Source organism: Lacerta agilis, chromosome 1 (genome assembly GCF_009819535.1).
Source record: "Lacerta agilis isolate rLacAgi1 chromosome 1, rLacAgi1.pri, whole genome shotgun sequence".
NCBI classification, from domain to species: domain Eukaryota; kingdom Metazoa; phylum Chordata; class Lepidosauria; order Squamata; family Lacertidae; genus Lacerta; species Lacerta agilis.
Window position 1 is genome coordinate 14,737,931 of NC_046312.1, and position 17,359 is coordinate 14,755,289.

Sequence of the window (17,359 nt, forward strand, 5' to 3'; positions counted from 1 at the left end):
ATATTCATAAACGTTTGTGTGAGTGTTTATTGTTGCTTTATTTTTAATTTTAATTTCATGTAATTGTCGCAGGTCATATACTCTAATGTAAACAAAAGTCTCAATGCAAGCGTGTTAAACTGTATTAAGATGAAAATGAATAAAAACTATGTTGCTAAAAATATAAAGCCTGGAAGCTGAAAGTTTTTTTTTTTTTTTTAAAGCACTGCAAATGTGAATTTCATTGCTTCAAAGAGAGAAACGTCTCCTGTCCCACAATCAGGGTGGAGCTGTCTGGATTTGACCATTTGCATGGAAATCTCCTGGATGACTCTGTGCTACCATGAAACATCTGTTCCAATTTTTTCTGTACAGAGGGAAAGTGGGTGGGTGTTTTTTTTTAAAAAAAATAATTGTTCAAAACACATTCCCATGTGCCTTTCCTAGCTGGCACTTCCTGTACTTGAGGCCTCTGAGAAGATGACAAGAGTTTTCGGTGTTTCTTTCTGTGATTTCTTTCTGTGATTTATCAAAGGAGATGCCACACTCGTCTTTATCATTTTCCTTGGGAATTACCGTATTTTTCTGTCTATAAGACGCCCCCATGTACTATCCGAGTATAAGACACCCCCTAATTTTTGACATAATTTATCGGGGGGGGGGACCTAGTCTTATACACGGAAAAATATGGTACTTCTGTCTGAATTTTGATTGTTAAATGAGGAAAAACCATTGCATAAATATTTGGGAGGGACAGTTATTAATTGTGGAGTATGCACAAAATGTGATGTATGGAAGTGAGAGCTGGCCCATAAAGCAGGCTGATTGCCGAAGAATTGATGCTTTTGAATTATGGTGCTGGAGGAGACTCTTGAGAGTCCCATGGACTGCAAGAAGATCAAACCTATCCATTCTGAAGGAAATCAGCCCTGAGTGCTCACTGGAAGGGCAGATCATGAAGCTGAGGCTCCAATACTTTGGCCACCTCATGAGAAGAGAAGACTCCCTGGAAAATACCCTGATGCTGGGAAAGATTGAGGGCACAAGGAGAAGGGGACGACAGAGGACGAGATGGTTGGACAGTGTTCTTGAAGCTACCAACACGAGTCTGACCAAACTGCGGGAGACAGTGGAAGAAAGGAGTGCTTGGCGTGCTCTGGTTCATGGGGTCACGAAGAGTTGGACATGACTAAATGACTAAACAACAAATGCACAAAATTTGTTTTCTAAGAGAGGGATTCTGCCAAGACGGTGTGAAAATGCATTTGCTTTACATAGAAGGGACTAGGGAAGGGGTTTGTGCATACCGCCAGATTTGGGAGCACACTAGCCACTGCCGGTCTCTCATTTTTAAGATCAGACAAACCTCCCTTGCAGCGCCCTTTTCCATCTCCCTTGTCAAGTGATAGCTTTTTTATTTTTTGAAGAAGCAGACTTTCTAGAGTGGGGTGAGGAATCTGTGACCCTCCAGGTGTTTCTCGGGCATTGCATACAGGTCAGGGATGAGGAAGTGTGGCTTCCTGGATGTTGCTGAACTACAACTCCCATCATCTGGCTGGGACAGATAGGAGTTTGAGCCCAACAATTTGGGCAGGATGGCAGATTCCCCAGCTCTGCTCTTACAAAGTGACAGAGATTGCCGTGTTGTTACCGTGCTCTCAACCGATGATGGAGGTTTTAACTGAAAATAATTCAGTGCGCCTTGAGGTTTTTGTCGCTGCAATACCTACGTGCATTGACAAAGGAGCAATTCCCCTCAATTTCCATGAGATGTACTTCTTGGTAATCATGGATACCCAAGAAATGAGACTGCAGCGCTAATTGTACTTACGGGTACTTGGAATCGAGTCGTGTTGAAATCGATGGGACGTACATCTGAGTAAACATAAAACCAGTTGTGTTGCTAATTAAAGATGGGTAATTTAAGCCCTACCATTTTGCATGGCATTCAGGTGTGACAAATCTATGTATTCTGTGCTTTCTACATCACTGCATTCCCGTACAGTGGTACCTCTAATTACGAACTTAATTTGTTCTGGAGGTCCGTTCTTAAGCTGAAACTGATCTTAACTAGAGGTGTGCTTTTGCTAATGGGGCCTCTTGCTGCTGCTGCGCCACCAGCACACGATTTCCGTTCTCATCCTGAATAAGCTATTGTTATCTCCTCCTTAAATCAGAATTAAGATTGCCGGAAAAAATATCAACAACCTCAGATACGCTGATGATAAAACCTTGATGGCAGAAAGTGAGGAGGAATTAAAGAACCTTTTAATGAGGGTGAAAGAGGAGAGCGCAAACTATGGTCTGAAGCTCAACATCAAAAAAACTAAGATCATGGCCACTGGTCCCATCACCTCCTGGTAAATAGAAGGGGAAGAAATGGAGGCAGTGAGAGATTTCACTTTCTTGGGTTCCATGACCACTGCAGATGGTGACAGCAGTCACGAAATTAGAAGACGCCTGCTTCTTGGGAGAAAAGCAATGACAAACCTAGACAGCATCTTAAAAAGCAAAGACATCACCTTGCCGACAAAGGTCCATATAGTTAAAGCTATGGTTTTCCCAGTAGTAATGTACGGAAGTGAGAGCTGGACCATAAAGAAGACTGATCGCCGAAGAATTGATGCTTCTGAAATATGGTGCTGGAGAAGACTCTTGAGAGTCCCATGGACTGCAAGAAGATCAAACCTATCCATTCTCAAGGAAATCGGCCCTGAGTGCTCACTAGAAGGACAGATCCTGAAGTTGAGGCTCCAGTACTTTGGCCACCTCATGAGAAGAGAAGACTCCCTAAAAAAGACCCTGGTGTTGGGAAAGATGGAGGGCACAAGGAGAAGGGGATGACAGAGGATGAGATGGTTGGACAGTGTTCTCAAAGCTACTAACATGAGTTTGGCCAAACTGCGGGAGGCAGTGAAGGATAGGCGTGCCTGGCGTGCTCTGGTCCATGTGGTCACGAAGAGTCGGACATGACTGAACAACATTACTTCCCTTGATCTAGACGCTATACTCCTATTGATGCATAGAATTGCATTGGCTTTTTTAGCTGCTGCCTCACACTGTTGACTCATGATACATCTTTAGGCATCAGGAAAAAGCGGGGTTTTTTAACCAGGCCTTGGTTTGATTTGATTGACATCCTATGCCCTTTGAGAATTCTTTTTTTTGGGGGGGGGGTTATTGGGTCGGGTTTTTTTTGTTATATATTTTGTGGTTTTATATTTTGATTTTATTCTGTGAACTACCCTGAGACCTCCGGTTATAGGGCAGTATATAAATTCTAATAATGATAATAGTAATAATATTCTCAGGCTGTATTGTTACATCATCACATTCCCTTCATTTGACCTCAGAACAACAAGAATATTGGCTTTGGGAGACAGGCTTTCTGCCCTGGGTCTTTTCCCATAGTCTTGTTTACATAACAGCGCAGTAGAAGGAATCCCTTTTTAAACGTTTCATTACTGCTCGCGTGTGAATGTAATGTGAAGCAGAAACAATTCCTTTTCAGGATTCTTTCAGGCTTGGGTGGACCATAGATGCTGCCTTGGAAAGTTTTGGTTCCTGGCCCATTCCTTTTTAAAAAGAAAAAAGAAAAAGAAAAGAAAAGCAAGATTCCTTTGATTCCCCAGATGTCACTTGGAATTCAACATGTTTGGGCTGAAGCCTTTGTCAGCTCCAAAGAGAACAGAGACTCCGGGAAGCTCAAATAACAAGAGCTGCTGGTGTCTGTCCTTCGCTGAGGTCACTGTTTCCAACTCATACCCTCCCTCACTGTCTGAATCACTGTGGGGTTCCCAGATGAAAACAGTAAAAACAAGGAAACGAAAAGCAGAGCCCATTGTTAATGCCAGTTATCTTGGCATGGCGCAGTGCAAAATGATGGTTCGCACTAACTGGGCTTTGACCCAAGAAGTCTTTTTTGATGCAGAGGAGCTGAGTGGGCCTCTCCCAGAGCAGCTAAGACAAAGCAAATATTGGAACAAGCAGAGAGACAAGACTGCCCTCACAATTTACTGGGGGGTCCAAAAGGACGTCGTGGCTTCTGCTGACCGTGCTTCTTGAAGGAAGGGCATATATCCGGGTGGAGAGTCTGTGGCCCTGCGGTTAAGACTGTTGCTAATTATCCTGGAGCGTTGGCCATTCTTGCAGTTGGCGTTCATGCAGATGTGAATGAGATGCACTAGTAGATGGTTGGCATGCATCTGTCTCGAGAGACAATGGAGTGCACCTTCGAAAGCGAAGTCAAACTGCTGCGTTAGCAGCACCAAAGTGACCTCCCTGGGGGGCAAGCATGGGCAGCGTGTATGGAAAGCCTGGGCTCCCCAGATGACAAGCTTACCCCCCCCCCCACCCTCTCGGCCTGGCTGACATGGTCCAAAGGAAAGCAGAGCAATACATTTCACACCAGCTTGGCTGCAGGAGCTGCCGGATGGAGCCATACAAGGCGCCATCCAAACGTCTTAGGGACTCCACTCTGCATTTGTGTAGGGCAGAGCCATAGCTACAGGGCTAGTCAGGTTTTTTTGCCCCGGGTGAAGCCTCCAGAGCAGCACCATTGAGGCTCCTAGTCTCTCTTGTGTGTGTGCAAATGTGCCAAACTGGTGTAGTTTTGCTCCTTAGCCTTTTCCTCTCACAAAGATGTCCCAAAAGGCAGCAGAAGTTTGGGTCGGAGTTTTTCTTCTCCTAGATGGGCTCCCTTCCCAGGTTCATGAGCCCCATCTGCCCCTCACTTCCCTCTACAGCACATGCAGAAACTGTCTTATCTACTGTTGGTCCCAATATTGGTCTTGTCTTCTCAATCTGCCGGAGCCTGTCTTTGCATGCAGGGGAAGTCTCTAATTCACTGAGGGTTTGAGACCCATCAGCTGCCAGCACCTGGTTTAGTTGACTAGTCAAATGGGCTTCCTGGGCTGTGCCCACGGTCGCATGCTGACAGCTTCTAGGAGCCGCAATGGAAGACCAGGAGAAGGCAACATGTGGTTTGTTTTTTTTCCAGATCAAGAAGTGCAGGCGGACTGATAGGGCACAGAGCACTGGAGAAAAACAGTAAAGAAAAAGGCACATCACTCTCGACCGCCTCACAGCTAGAAGGTAAGCTCAAAATCCTGCGCCCACAGAAATGCTAAAGATAATCTAAATTGCCTTGAGAACGAAGGAGGAAAATGGAAGTCTTTTTTTTCATCAGGGAAGGAAACTTCTGATAAATTGGCAGACACATTTTGGCTCAGTGCTTCCTTTATATGGCTTATCATATGGTTCAAAAGTAGCCACATAGATATGGCATAATACCAACAGCCATTAACTAAAATTTAATTGTTAAGTGCATTGGTCAAGGAAACCAGCCCCATTTGTGGCTGTCTATATCATGGGTAGGCAAACTAAGGCCCGGGGGCCAGATCGAGCCCAATCGCCTTCTAAATCCAGCCTGCAGACGGTCTGGGAATCAGCATGTTTTTACATGAGTAGAATGTGTACTTTTATTTAAAATGCATCTCTGGGTTATTTGTGGGGCATAGGAATTCGCTCATTATTTCCCCCCCAAAATATAGTCCACCACCCCCGCAAGGTCTGAGGGACAGTGGACTGGCTCCCTGCTAAAAAAAGTTCGCTGACTCCTGGTCTGTATCATCACAACAAGGTACCAGGATGGTATTGTACTGACAACAGTCTTATCATTACTATCAAAAGTGGCTGCATGTGAGTGACCTTGGGCAAAAGAAAGCCATAGCTAATCCTCAAACTCAACTTGTGTTTCTATTAGCACAATGTTCCGAAGGTTCAGATTTCATTCTCCATTAAGGTGGCAGCTCAAAGCACTGTGGAATGGTTGCCAGGTGAAAGTGCTCTACTGACTCCACCCCCTTCCAATTACTACACTGTGTTCTATGTGGGGCTGCCCTTGGAAACAGCTCAGAAACAGCAGCTGGTCTCAAAATGCAGCAGCCTGTTGTTGTTTTTACCCTGGGTAGGTCAACAATGATTTTCAGAACTGCGTTAGCTGGGGATGGAGGGGCAGGAGGGTTATTTGGGCCTGGGGTCAATTTTAGACACAGTTTTTGGCATTTCCTAAGTTTTGCCTTTTTTATACACATAATCAGTAAAGACCAAATAAATGAAATTTGGGACATCACCGAAGATCTTCATAGCTTTGTTTGGATTGCATTGACCTACTTTCAGTGGGGAATGTACAATGCTATTTGCCTCAGTCTAGGTTTCCACATAGAGCTTTGGCAAACGCTCTGAATGATATGCTTTCCTAACACATTCCAAGGCCAGATTATAGCACATGTTGAAGTTCCTGTTTGCACTGGCTCAGCCTTCCCAACCCTGAACATGCCACCCCTGTAGACTTTCACTGGGTGTCTGGATTGGACACCCAACCTACCTGCTGTTCTGAACAGAGCTTCTCTCTGTGAGTGTAGCAGTGCCTCCCCCCCCCCCCCGCTTGATGGGGGACTTGCATCATTTTGCAGTCTTGTCTTTTCTTTCTTGCTGCTCTTGGTAGCCATTTTTTTGTTGTTATGTCGCATCCCTACAACAATGTTTCCGGGACCACGGCACTTCCTCAAAATTCCAAATGTGTCAACTGGCCCCGAAAGGTTGGCAGCCCTGCATAGGGCCAAATTCCATTGAAATCAGGAAGACTGATTAATTAATCTTAGCTGATTTATTAAATTGGATAGAAAGCAATACTTTTGAAGGGAAAATGCACTCTTTCCTCTTTTTTATATATATGGTGTCCGTTTAGCACTTTCAGTGAGTTACTGTATGCGCTGCTGAAAGGTCACTCACAACCCAACATACTTCTGAGCAAACATGCTTGGAATAAGGCTGCAAGAATGCTTTCACAAGCAACCTTGAAAAACATCTTCTAGTCAACGGTACAAATCCACTTGTGAGCACCATGACCAAAAGTAGGACAGACCTGGTTTTAAAGAGGTTGTGCATTCAAATCCAAGCAATATAGGTTTTAGTTCCATTTTTCAGGCAAAGGGAATACACACACAAAACCACACACCCTTACAAAAAATATCTAAGTATAATTTCTGGGCACAGCCCAAATGTCACACAGTCTTAATAATTAATTTCAGGTTCTAGGCAACCGATTGTCCCTTGGGCGAACCCTGAGGTGTGCCACCTTTCTTCCCACTTTCAGACACGACGCACAACTGCTCACGCTGAATGTGGAGAAAAACAACAACCCTCCGGCGCCCAGCAAGGGCACCTTTGCGCGCCTCCCTGTGCGTAGAGGTCAAACTCAGTGTCTGCTCTTCCTGATGGATTTCGGAAGAGCTCTTCTCCATAGTGGAGGTGGTGATCACTCACTGAGTGCACACATTAAGTAAATAAAATAAAAGTTAGCAGCAGCAAAGTTGGATACTTGCAATCCTGCAAAACGGCTTCTCCCACCCCAAGAGGTGCGAGAGATTTGAGGAGAAGGAAGGAAGAAGATCGGCGCGCGTGCATGTGGAAGTTGGGCTCTCCCAACTCTGATGTGCCTGGAAGGGACCACCTGATCCCCTTCGCGGGGGTGGGGGGTGGCACCCATGCCACCTGAGTCACCCCTTTCTTTCTTTCTTCCTTCCTTCCTCCGCGTACTCGCTTGGTCTCCATGGCGCGCGCGCAGCCCGGCCAAGTTCCTTGGAACTTCGCCTCCCTCTGACGCAAACAATCGTCGCGGGGCGCCGGCCTCTCCTCCCTCGCAGCCAATGGGAAGTTGGGGGAGCCCTGGGCGGGGACCAATCACGGGGCGCTGGACACTTCCCCGGTCCGGACTAACCTTCCCCGGGCCGGAGGGGATAAAAGAGCCTAGAGGAGGCAGCCGAGGTTTGGCTGCTGCTGCTGCGCGGTGCTGCCTCTCCTGCGCTCCGGGAAGGGAAGCGGCGATCCAGCTCTGCGCAAGCGGCGGCGGCGGCAACGACCGGAGGAGAGGGAGGAGAGCGGGGAGGAGAAGAGCGCAGGCCGCGGAGGAGCTCGCGGAGGGCCGGGCTGAACTGCGTGTGGTTGCCGAGGGCGGAGAGCAGGAGCAAGAGGCGCAGCTCATTCATTGCAGCAGCAGCAGCAGGAAGCCGGCTCGGTTGAAAGGAGCCGGCAAGCAGCGTCGGCGCCTACGCGCAATTTCCCCTCTCCAAGTCCGAGGCGGCATCATCATCGCCGGCAGCGGAGGCGAGGTAAGGAGGATTCCGCTGGGGGCTTCTTTCCCGTCGAGCAGCCGCTTCCCCTGGGCTCCAAGAGGCGTCCGTCCGCCCACCCACCCGCAAGTGGGGCGGGCGACCCCTTTCTCTGCAAAGGCAGGAGGCGCAAGGCGAGATCTGGGGCGAAGGAGGAGAGAAATGGGGGCGCGGGAGGCGAAGATGGGAGATCTGGGAAGAGAAAGGAGGGAGGGAGGGGCGCCTCGAAAGGATGCGGGGGAATCGTAGAATTGTCGAGTTGGAAGGGACCCTCAAGGATCAACTAGTCCAACCGCCTGCAATGCAGGAATCTCAACGGGGAGCATCCAGGACAGATGGCCATCCAACCTCTGCTTAAAAACATCCAAGGAAGGAAGAAGGAGAGTTTGGGGGGCGGGGAGCTGCAGAGCCTGGGGTTGCGAGGAGCTTTCCATTCTGCTCTGAATCCTTGGCCCCGGTCCACGGAGATCGTTCCCCTAAAAGTAATAAGGTCCTCTCCAGAATGCCATGGGACAGGAGAGAGAATTTGCCAAGCAAAGAGGGGAGCAGGACTCCTGAGCTTGGAGGTGAGGAGAGGTGGAGGGCCTGGAGAGGGCAGCCTGGGCTTGTGTTGGAAGAAAGGTGAAGCCAGCAAGGAGAGGAGGAGGTGACTGGAGAAGGTGGGAAGATCTTAGATCATGGGGCTTTAGTATCTGGAAAGTCAAAAGTCGTGGCATTTCATTGGTCTGAAATGGGGAAGGGCTGTAGCTCGGTGGCAGAGCATCTGCTTGGCATGCAGAACGTCGCTGGTTCAATCCTCAACATCTCCAGGTATGGCTAAGAGAGACACCCTCCCTGAAACCCTGGAGCTCCACTGCCGGTCAGTGTGGGCAATACTGAGCTAGATGGACCAAGCAGCTGCCTCACACTGAAAGCACTTTGGGCCCCTGAAAATGACCGAACTGGCCAATGGAGAGTGTGCAATGAGTGAGCTTTTGTGGTAAATCGCACTCAGCACACAATTCAAACCATGTTCACTGCAGCTGCCAGAATGCAACCAGATTTGGCAGCGGTGTGAGGCTGGCGGTGTGGCAACTTCATAGTTGGGTGCAGTCGCACACCCAATTCACTGCACGCTGTATTTTTGCATAGCTACACTCAACTGGGGGTCTCAGGGACGCCAGCTTGGTCATGTGAACTGAGGCTCCTGTCACAGGCCTGCCAGCTGATTCTCTGTGACACCTCCTCATAGTTTGACGTTCTCAGTTGTTTCATAGCAAGCTTCTCTGAGCCAGGAAGCGTGTACCTTTCAACTTCTCAGCAAGCGCCAGTATGACAGAAAACTGTGTTTCTGAGTTGGCTTGCAAAGTTGTCTCATCTCAGGGGTATCAATAGGAAGAGAGAGACGCAGCAGTGACAACAGCGTGCTTTGATAACCCCCCTGAGCTGGGCTCAAAAGATGCCGGGAAAGTGAACATCCTTCTAAAAAGTGACAACTTTTGCTCCATTAGGTGCTTGGGAAACCCACCAGCTCCAAAGCCCGTAAGGCGGCCCTTTTCCAAACCGAGCCTACCTCACAGGGTTGTTGTTGGGGTTTAAATGAGGAGAACCATGGACCTTGAGCTCAATGGACAAAAAGGTGGGATATAAATTCACTGAGAGCCAGTGTGGTGTAGTGGTTAAGAGCGGTAGACTCGTAATCTGGTGAACCGGGTTCGCGTCTCCGCTCCTCCACATGCAGCTGCTGGGTGACCTTGGGCTAGTCACACTTCTCTGAAGTCTCTCAGCCCCACTCACCTCACAGAGTGTTTGTTGTGGGGGAGGAAGGGAAAGGAGAATGTTAGCCGCTTTGAGACTCCTTCGGGTAGGGATAAAGCGGGATATCAAATCCAAACTCTTCTCTTCTTCTTCTTCTTCTTCTTCTTCAATAATAAATAAATATATTTTTTTTAAGTTGCCATATAGGGAGCCCCGCTCACTCACTCCACAAACTTCAGCATCATCTCCCGCACACGCACACACAGCAATCCAATGCATTGGGAGAGCACCGGGTTGTTGTCAAGGGTTGCTACAAGGAAGAAAATTATAAATAAATTAATTGGGGGAAGGGAATTATAAATAAATAGGAAGTCACATTACTGCGTGTGTTACACTGGTTGGGAATCTGGGGGGTGCAGAGGGAACATAGGGGAGATTTGTAGTTTGTTACCTTTCTGAATTTTAAATCTACACAAATTCTGGGTTTCGGGTGCATGGAGCTGGAGAAGCCCATTGAGGTTCCACGAAGAGAGAGGAGCAAATGAAGCTGCCTTATACCATAGAATTGTAGAGTTGGGAGGCCAAGAGTCATCAACCAGTGTGGTGTAGTGGTTAAGAGCGGTAGACTCGTAATCTGGGGGACCGGGTTCGCGTCTCCGCTCCTCCACATGCAGCTGCTGGGTGACCTTGGGCTAGTCACACTTCTCTGAAGTCTCTCGGCCCCACTCACCTCACAGAGTGTTTGTTGTGGGGGATGAAGGGAAAGGAGATTGTTATCCGCTTTGAGACTCCCTAGGGTAGTGATAAAGCGGGATATCAAAACCAAACTCTTCTTCAAGTCCAAACTCCTGCTATGCAGGAATCTAAACTGAAGCCTCCATGACAGATGGCCATCCAATCTCTGCTTTAAAAAATTCAAAGGAAAGAAGAGTCCAAATTAAAACATTGGTTTATCTAGCTCAGGACTGTCTACACTGGTTCAGTGGCAGATAATCCAGCTCATCTGTTGTCTACACACTGCCTGGTAGCAGCTGTGTAGCTTTCAGACATTTCCAATATGGCCTGGAGATCGTGGGGATTGAACCTGAGTGTATTCTGCATGCATGTTCTGCTGCTGAGCAACAGCCCTTACGCCAGTTTGCTTCACCGTGTCAAAAACTGCGGTTCTGAAGCTCATATCGTTCTGAGGGCTTCAGTTATAATTCTCGTTCAGTGTTTGATGTGCTGTTTATGCCTTAGGCTTTGAATTTCATAACCTATCTTTTGCCTCTTTTCGGGGTCAAAGCAAACTGATCTCCTCCCACTATTTTCCACGCCCATTAATGATAAATGCCTGCTCAACAGAGTTTGGCGCAATCAAGTATGTTGCATGGCATGCTCTTCATTCTGTTATACCAGGGACTTCCAGTCAATGAAGTTGACGCCGGTCACATTTACACACGATACCTTTATAGCACTAGGATGCTACTTTGAACAGTCTTGGCTTCCCCCCAAAGAACTCTGGGAGCTGTAGTTTGTTATGGGAGCTACAATTCCCACAGTTCCCTGGGAAGAAGGATTCACTGTTAAACCACTCTTATTTCCTAACATTTCTCAATACCTTTCACAAACTTTTGTTGTTGTTCAGTCATTCAGTCGTGTCTGACTCTTCGTGACCCCATGGACCAGAGCACGCCAGGCACCCCTATCCTCCACTGCCTCCCGCTGTTTGGCCAAACTCATGCCAGTCGCTTCGAGAACACTGTCCAACCATCTCATCCTCTGTTGTCCTCTTCTCCTTGTGCCCTCCATCTTTCCCAACATCAGGGTCTTTTCCAGGGAGTCTTCTCTTAGTTGGTCTCTCAGGTGCTACTGGAAGGAATTTTTAATTTTATTTTGTTTTGACTATGGCAGACCAACATGGCTACCTACCTGTAACAGGGTCTTTTCTAGGGAGTCTTCTCTTCTCATGAGGTGGCCAAAGTACTGGAGCCTCAGCTTCAAGATCTGTCCTTCCAGTGAGCAAACTACAGCTCCCCAAATTATTCAGGGGAAGCCATGGTGATTTGAAGTGGCATCACAGTGCTTTAAATGGGTGGTGTGGATGTGACCATAGATAGCTTTGTTAGTTAAATCAAAATAGATGTCATGTGGCTTTTTTTTTGGGGGGGGGGATAATATTCCTTATCCTATCCAAGGAAACCTCAAGGGCATTGGCCCTGAACAGATCTTTGCCTACAAGTTGTTTAGATTCCAGGTGTCTGGTTAAAGCTACCTTTGCAGTTATCAGTTTCACCTGCCTTAGGGGAAGTTGTTTGCAGTCCGGACCAGATTTGAGCTGCCCCGTTTGTTCAACCAGCTCTTCCCTTCCCGTTTTTTTTTTTTTTTTTAAAGGGACATGGGGTAGTGGGGTGAGGAGAGGAAAGTTAATTGCTAACTGTTGTGCTGAAAATCAGGAGGCACAAGAGGTGAAAGGGCGAGGGGAGAAGCGTCCGTACTCCTTGCGGACTTTGTTGGGGACTTAGGCAATTATTATCTAGAGCTGCTTAAGATTCTGCTGCGGAAAGGAGAACGTTATGGACAGTGGCTAAATCAGCCGGAGGGTTTGGTGGGATGCACAAGTCCTGTGATGAAGGGCGACATACAAATTTAATAAATAAAACAGCATAGAATTAAAAGTCCATTGTGGTGTGGGAGGTGGAGAGGAAGGTTGAGGAGTTAATGGAGGGAAAGAGAAGACTCCTTGGTCATTTTTTAAAAAAACAACCCTGTAATTATTTATTTTTGAATTTACAGTATATCCCACCTTTTCGTCCATTGAGTTCAAGGTGGCATATACATGGTTCTCCTCTTTCCTCATTGAACCTCCACAACAACCCTGTGAGGTAGGATGGACTAAGAGCAACTGGCCCAAGGTGGCCAAGTGAACCTCACAGCTGGGTGGGGCTTTGAACCCTGGTCTCCCAGGTTCTAGTCCAGCACTCCAACCACTGCGCCACACCTACTTAGGATTGCAGCCCCACCATAATTTAGAAACTCCATCACATTGCAGAGCTTTTATGGTAGCTCGTCTAAATGCATTCCCCTCATCTGTATTGTTTGGAAGGTTTCAAAAAACAGATTCTGTTCCTGTAATAAGAAAACACCAGATACAATACATCACATAATTTTGGGTTGCCCTCTTCTCTTTTTTTATTATAAACAATTTTAAACTTAAATCCTTGCTCTGCCGAGCTGCGACTCCCCTCCCTCTCGTCAGCAGGTTTTCTAGTTCAGTCCTATCGCGCAGTTTATTGTTTCAATCTATTGAACTTTGTCAAAGGTTTATTCCAACCCTACTAGTGTTTTCAAACTTCCTCGGTTCAATCTTATATAATCCACAAATTTACTCCAGTCTCTTTGAAACCTTGAATCGTCCTGGTTTCTGACCCGGCCAGTCAGTTTTGCAAGTTCCACATACTCCATCATCTTCGTCTGCCACTCATCAGTCGTTGGTAACTCCTGTAATTTCCACTTTTGGGCAAGAAGTATCCTCACTGCAGTTGTTGCATACATAAACAATCTTTGATCGCTTTTAGCAATCACTTCACACATCAAGCCCAGCAAAAAAGCCTCCAGCTTTTTGGGGAAGGTGTATTTAAACATCTTTTTCAATTCATTATAAATCGATTCCCAAAACCTTTTAACCTTCTCGCATGTCCACCACATGTGATAAAATTCTCCTTCTTTTTGTCTGCACTTCCAGCATAATTTATCATTCATCCCATACATTTTCGACAACTTAACTGGAGTCAAATACCATTGATACATCATTTTGTATACATTTCCTTTCAAGGTTACACACGCTGTAAATTTCACGTTCTCATTCCACAATTTTAACCATGCATCATACTCAATATTGCGCCCAAAATCCATTGCCTGGGTTGCCCTCTTCTCAACACCCATTGCAGAGATCTCCTAGTGACTCCCATACAGCTCAAAATATCGATTTGCAAAGAGTCTGTAATCCGATATTTGTTGAGGGATGATACTCCCGAAACTACCAAGATTGTTTCGGGGTACTTAGCCGAGATTTTTAAAGCTAAATCTAAAGTTGCCTAATTTATTCAGTGGTGGTTATCTAGTCTTTTATATATTGTATGTCTTTGGATTATCAATGTGTTTGGAAGACTTTGTATGATTTTATGGTTTTACTGTTTTAACTTATGCCAATAAAGGCTAGTTACAACTAAGTTACAACAGCACTGCTCCACGCTGGGTGGTGCTGGAAGGAACATAGCGAGCTGCCTTTGGCTGTGTAAAACCTGTGGTCCACCTAGCTCAATATTGTCTGATCTACTGAGCCAGGTGGACGAATGGTCTGGCAGCTTTCTATAGTCCTGTGAAGTCACTGGTAAGACCATTGTTGCTCTCAGAAAGCCTTCTTTTGAAATTGAAAGTGCCTTTGGCTTGGCCATACAGTTTGGGTACCGTACAGGTATTTTCAGAATGCGTGTTTCTGAACTACACAGGGAGTTGCTTGGTGAAAGCACATGGATAAATACCATTGCACTCAGTGGGGAGAGGGGACTTAGTGTTAGGTATAATAATTTTTATTTGTATCCTGCCCATCTGTCTGGGTTGCCCCAGCCACTCTGGGCTGCTTCCAAGAAATATAAAAGCATAATTAAACATCAAACATTAACAGCTTCCCTATAGAGGGCTGCCTGCAGATGTCTTCTAAAGGTTCTGTCAACACCAACACTTTGAATTGTGCTGGGAAATGTACTGGGAGCCAGTGCAGATCCTTTAGGACCAGTGTTAGATGGTCCTGGCGGCCGCTCCCAGTCACCAGCCGGGCAGCCACGTTCTGGATTCGTAACAAGAGGTACAACTTAATTTTAATGCAGCCAGCCCGGGGGGGGGGGGGTGTGTGTCTGAATTTGAACGGAACTATAGCACTGGGCAATTAAGGTGTTTTGACCATTTCCCCTCCGCCCACGATGTTTTCCTGCTACAAATTGCCCCGCTCCCCAAGCTGCAGTTAGCTTTGCAAGATTGCGGGGGCACGAGGTAAAACACACGTTAAATCGGGAATGGCCAAAGTGGCGCATTTCAGATGTTGTTGGACTGGAGTTCCCATCATCCATGGCCGGTGGCCTTTGCGTGCATGCGCAACTTTTGTGTCGAAGAGCACCCAATTGTACGGCGGGCTCAGAGGGGCAGCGTTTGAGTGGGCAGGGGAGTGTGTGTCTTAATCACTGTGCTTCTTCCTTTCCCAGCATTCTCACCGCTCTTGGGCCTTCATGAAGAAACGGCTTGGTAGACCATTGGGAAGCCACTTTCCTTGACGCGCCACCCCAGCGATGCCCTGGAACATCAAATGGCTGAGCAGCTACAGCAGCCACAGCTCCCAGTCCCAGAAGCAATGCAAGAAGTCCTCCTTTGCCTTCTACCAAGCGGTGAGGGACCAGCTGCCCGTGTGGCTGTTGGAGGACATGAGGCGCATGGAGGCCTTCCACTGGCAGGAAGGGGGCAAAGTCAGCACCTACTCCCCTTCCGAGGCCCTCCTCTACGCCCTGGTGCATAACCACCAGCCTTACGCCCGCTACCTGCTGAGCAACTTCCCTCAGAGCGCCATGGCTATCCCCAGCCTTCACTTCAGCTGCTGCCATTCCTCGGCTCCTCACTTGGCCATGGCTGTGCGCTACAACCGCGTCCACATCCTTCTGGAGATCCTGAAGGCCATCAGAGACTTCCCGGCGAGCGACCGGGCCAGCTATTTGGACCGCAGAGGGTGCAGCCGAGTGGAAGGAGGCAAGACCGCCCTCCACGTGGCTTGCGAGCTGGTGAGGCCCGAGTGTTTGCTCCTGCTGCTGGGCCACGGGGCCTCGCCCTGCCTTGTTGACTGCACGGGGAACACGCCCTTGGACCTCCTCCTGCAGCAGATCTGGGAGAGTCCGGCCTCGAACCTGCGCACCAAGCTGCTTCTCCTGGACTCCCTGTTCCTCTTTGTGCCTCCGGGCTCCCACTGTGCCATGAAGCAGCAGCTGCTGCAGGACTCTGAGCAATGGCAGGACCTGCTAGGGAAGCCCAGGTTCCAGTGGCTGGCGGGCTTAGCGCCTCCCTCCCTCTTTGTGAGTTCGATGCAAGTCTTAATCGGGACCATTTCGCCAGATCAGTTCCCAGAGGCGCTGGACAACCTGCCTTTGCCACACTTCCTGAAGCCCTTGGACCTGAAACTGAAGAGTTAAGAACTTTCCCCTGGGGACGGCCTTTCTTCGCGGTTCCCGCTCGTGTGATGAAAATAGGGCTCTCGGCTCTTGCGCGGAGAGCCGATGTGTTTAATATAAAAACTGTGGGAACGGGAGAAGCACTTGTTTTCATTAGAATTTGGTTTCTTTTTTAAAAAAGCCCTGACTGTGGTGTTGTCTTTTATTTGAATGTGGTGGTGTCAGAGTGGAATACCTGCAGAGCGTTTGAGAGAAAATGTTTTGCTTTATGGTACTGCGCAGATATTAAAAGCAAGCTTTGGCCCTCCAGATGCTGTTGGGCTCAATGGCCAAGGGCTATGAGAAATGGGAGTCCAGCAGTATTTGGAGGGATACATGCTCCTCGCGCATGTCTGAAAATGCAGCGTAGGTGTTCAGAGCTGAGGCTAGCAGGCTAAATAATTAGATAAATCAGAGCTAGCCAACTTGCTGTCCTCAAGGCTTTGCTGGGCTCCAGCTTCCAATGTCCCTGAATGGTCATGATGGAGCCAGCAATGTAGACGGTACCAAGTAGGCCATTCCTGCAACGTGAAAATTGGTCGCTGCTGCAAGCCTTCACTTTATATTATACAGTCGTACCTTAGATCCCGAACACCTTGGTACTTGGACGTTTTGGCTCCCGAACACCGCAAACCCGGAAGTGAGTGTTCCGGTTTGCGAACATTCTTTGGAACCCAAACGTCCGATGGGGCTTCCGTAGCTTCTGATTGGGTGCTGGAGCTTCCTGCAGCCAATCAGAAGCCGCACTTTGGTTTCCGAACATTTTGGAAGTCAAACAGACTTCCAGAACGGATTCTGTTTGACCTCCGAGGTACAACTGTATGTCCTTTCTGTGTGATCTAGGCTCCTCTTTTAAGCACAAACACTGGTAACTCACAAAATGGGTCCAAACCTTACGGCGATTTCCCGGAGCGCTCATAAAAATGATTTGGATTGCACAGTCCCTTTTCCATCCTTATCCTTAGAGGAGAAGGCTGTCCATGGTTATTTGTCATGATGGCAATATTACCTCCAGTTCCAGAGACTAACATGCCTCCCAAATACCACATGCTGGAGATGAGGGGTAGGGAGCATGCCAGGGGGGGCATGTCGTGGGGCTTTGCAAAGGCGTGGGGCTTTTAACCTTTGTTCTGATCCACTCATAGGGCTCATGTGCCTGCCAGCACATCCACACCTCTCGGGAGTGCGTTCCACAGCAATTATATGGGGTTGGAATATCGTTTTAAACATAGACGTGGA

At 47.8% G+C, this 17,359-nt stretch overlaps 1 protein-coding gene across 1 annotated transcript; it reads left to right on the plus strand.

Moving 5' to 3' along the window:
- The first annotated feature begins 7,623 nt into the window (after nt 1-7,623).
- Nucleotides 7,624-16,218, plus strand: ANKRD9 (ankyrin repeat domain 9). Its single transcript, XM_033139324.1, has 2 exons — nt 7,624-8,153; nt 15,131-16,218. Exon 2 carries the CDS (start codon nt 15,215-15,217, stop codon nt 16,100-16,102), a length of 888 nt encoding a protein of 295 aa, XP_032995215.1. The 5' UTR covers nt 7,624-8,153; nt 15,131-15,214; the 3' UTR covers nt 16,103-16,218.
- Nucleotides 16,219-17,359: the final 1,141 nt, after the last annotated feature.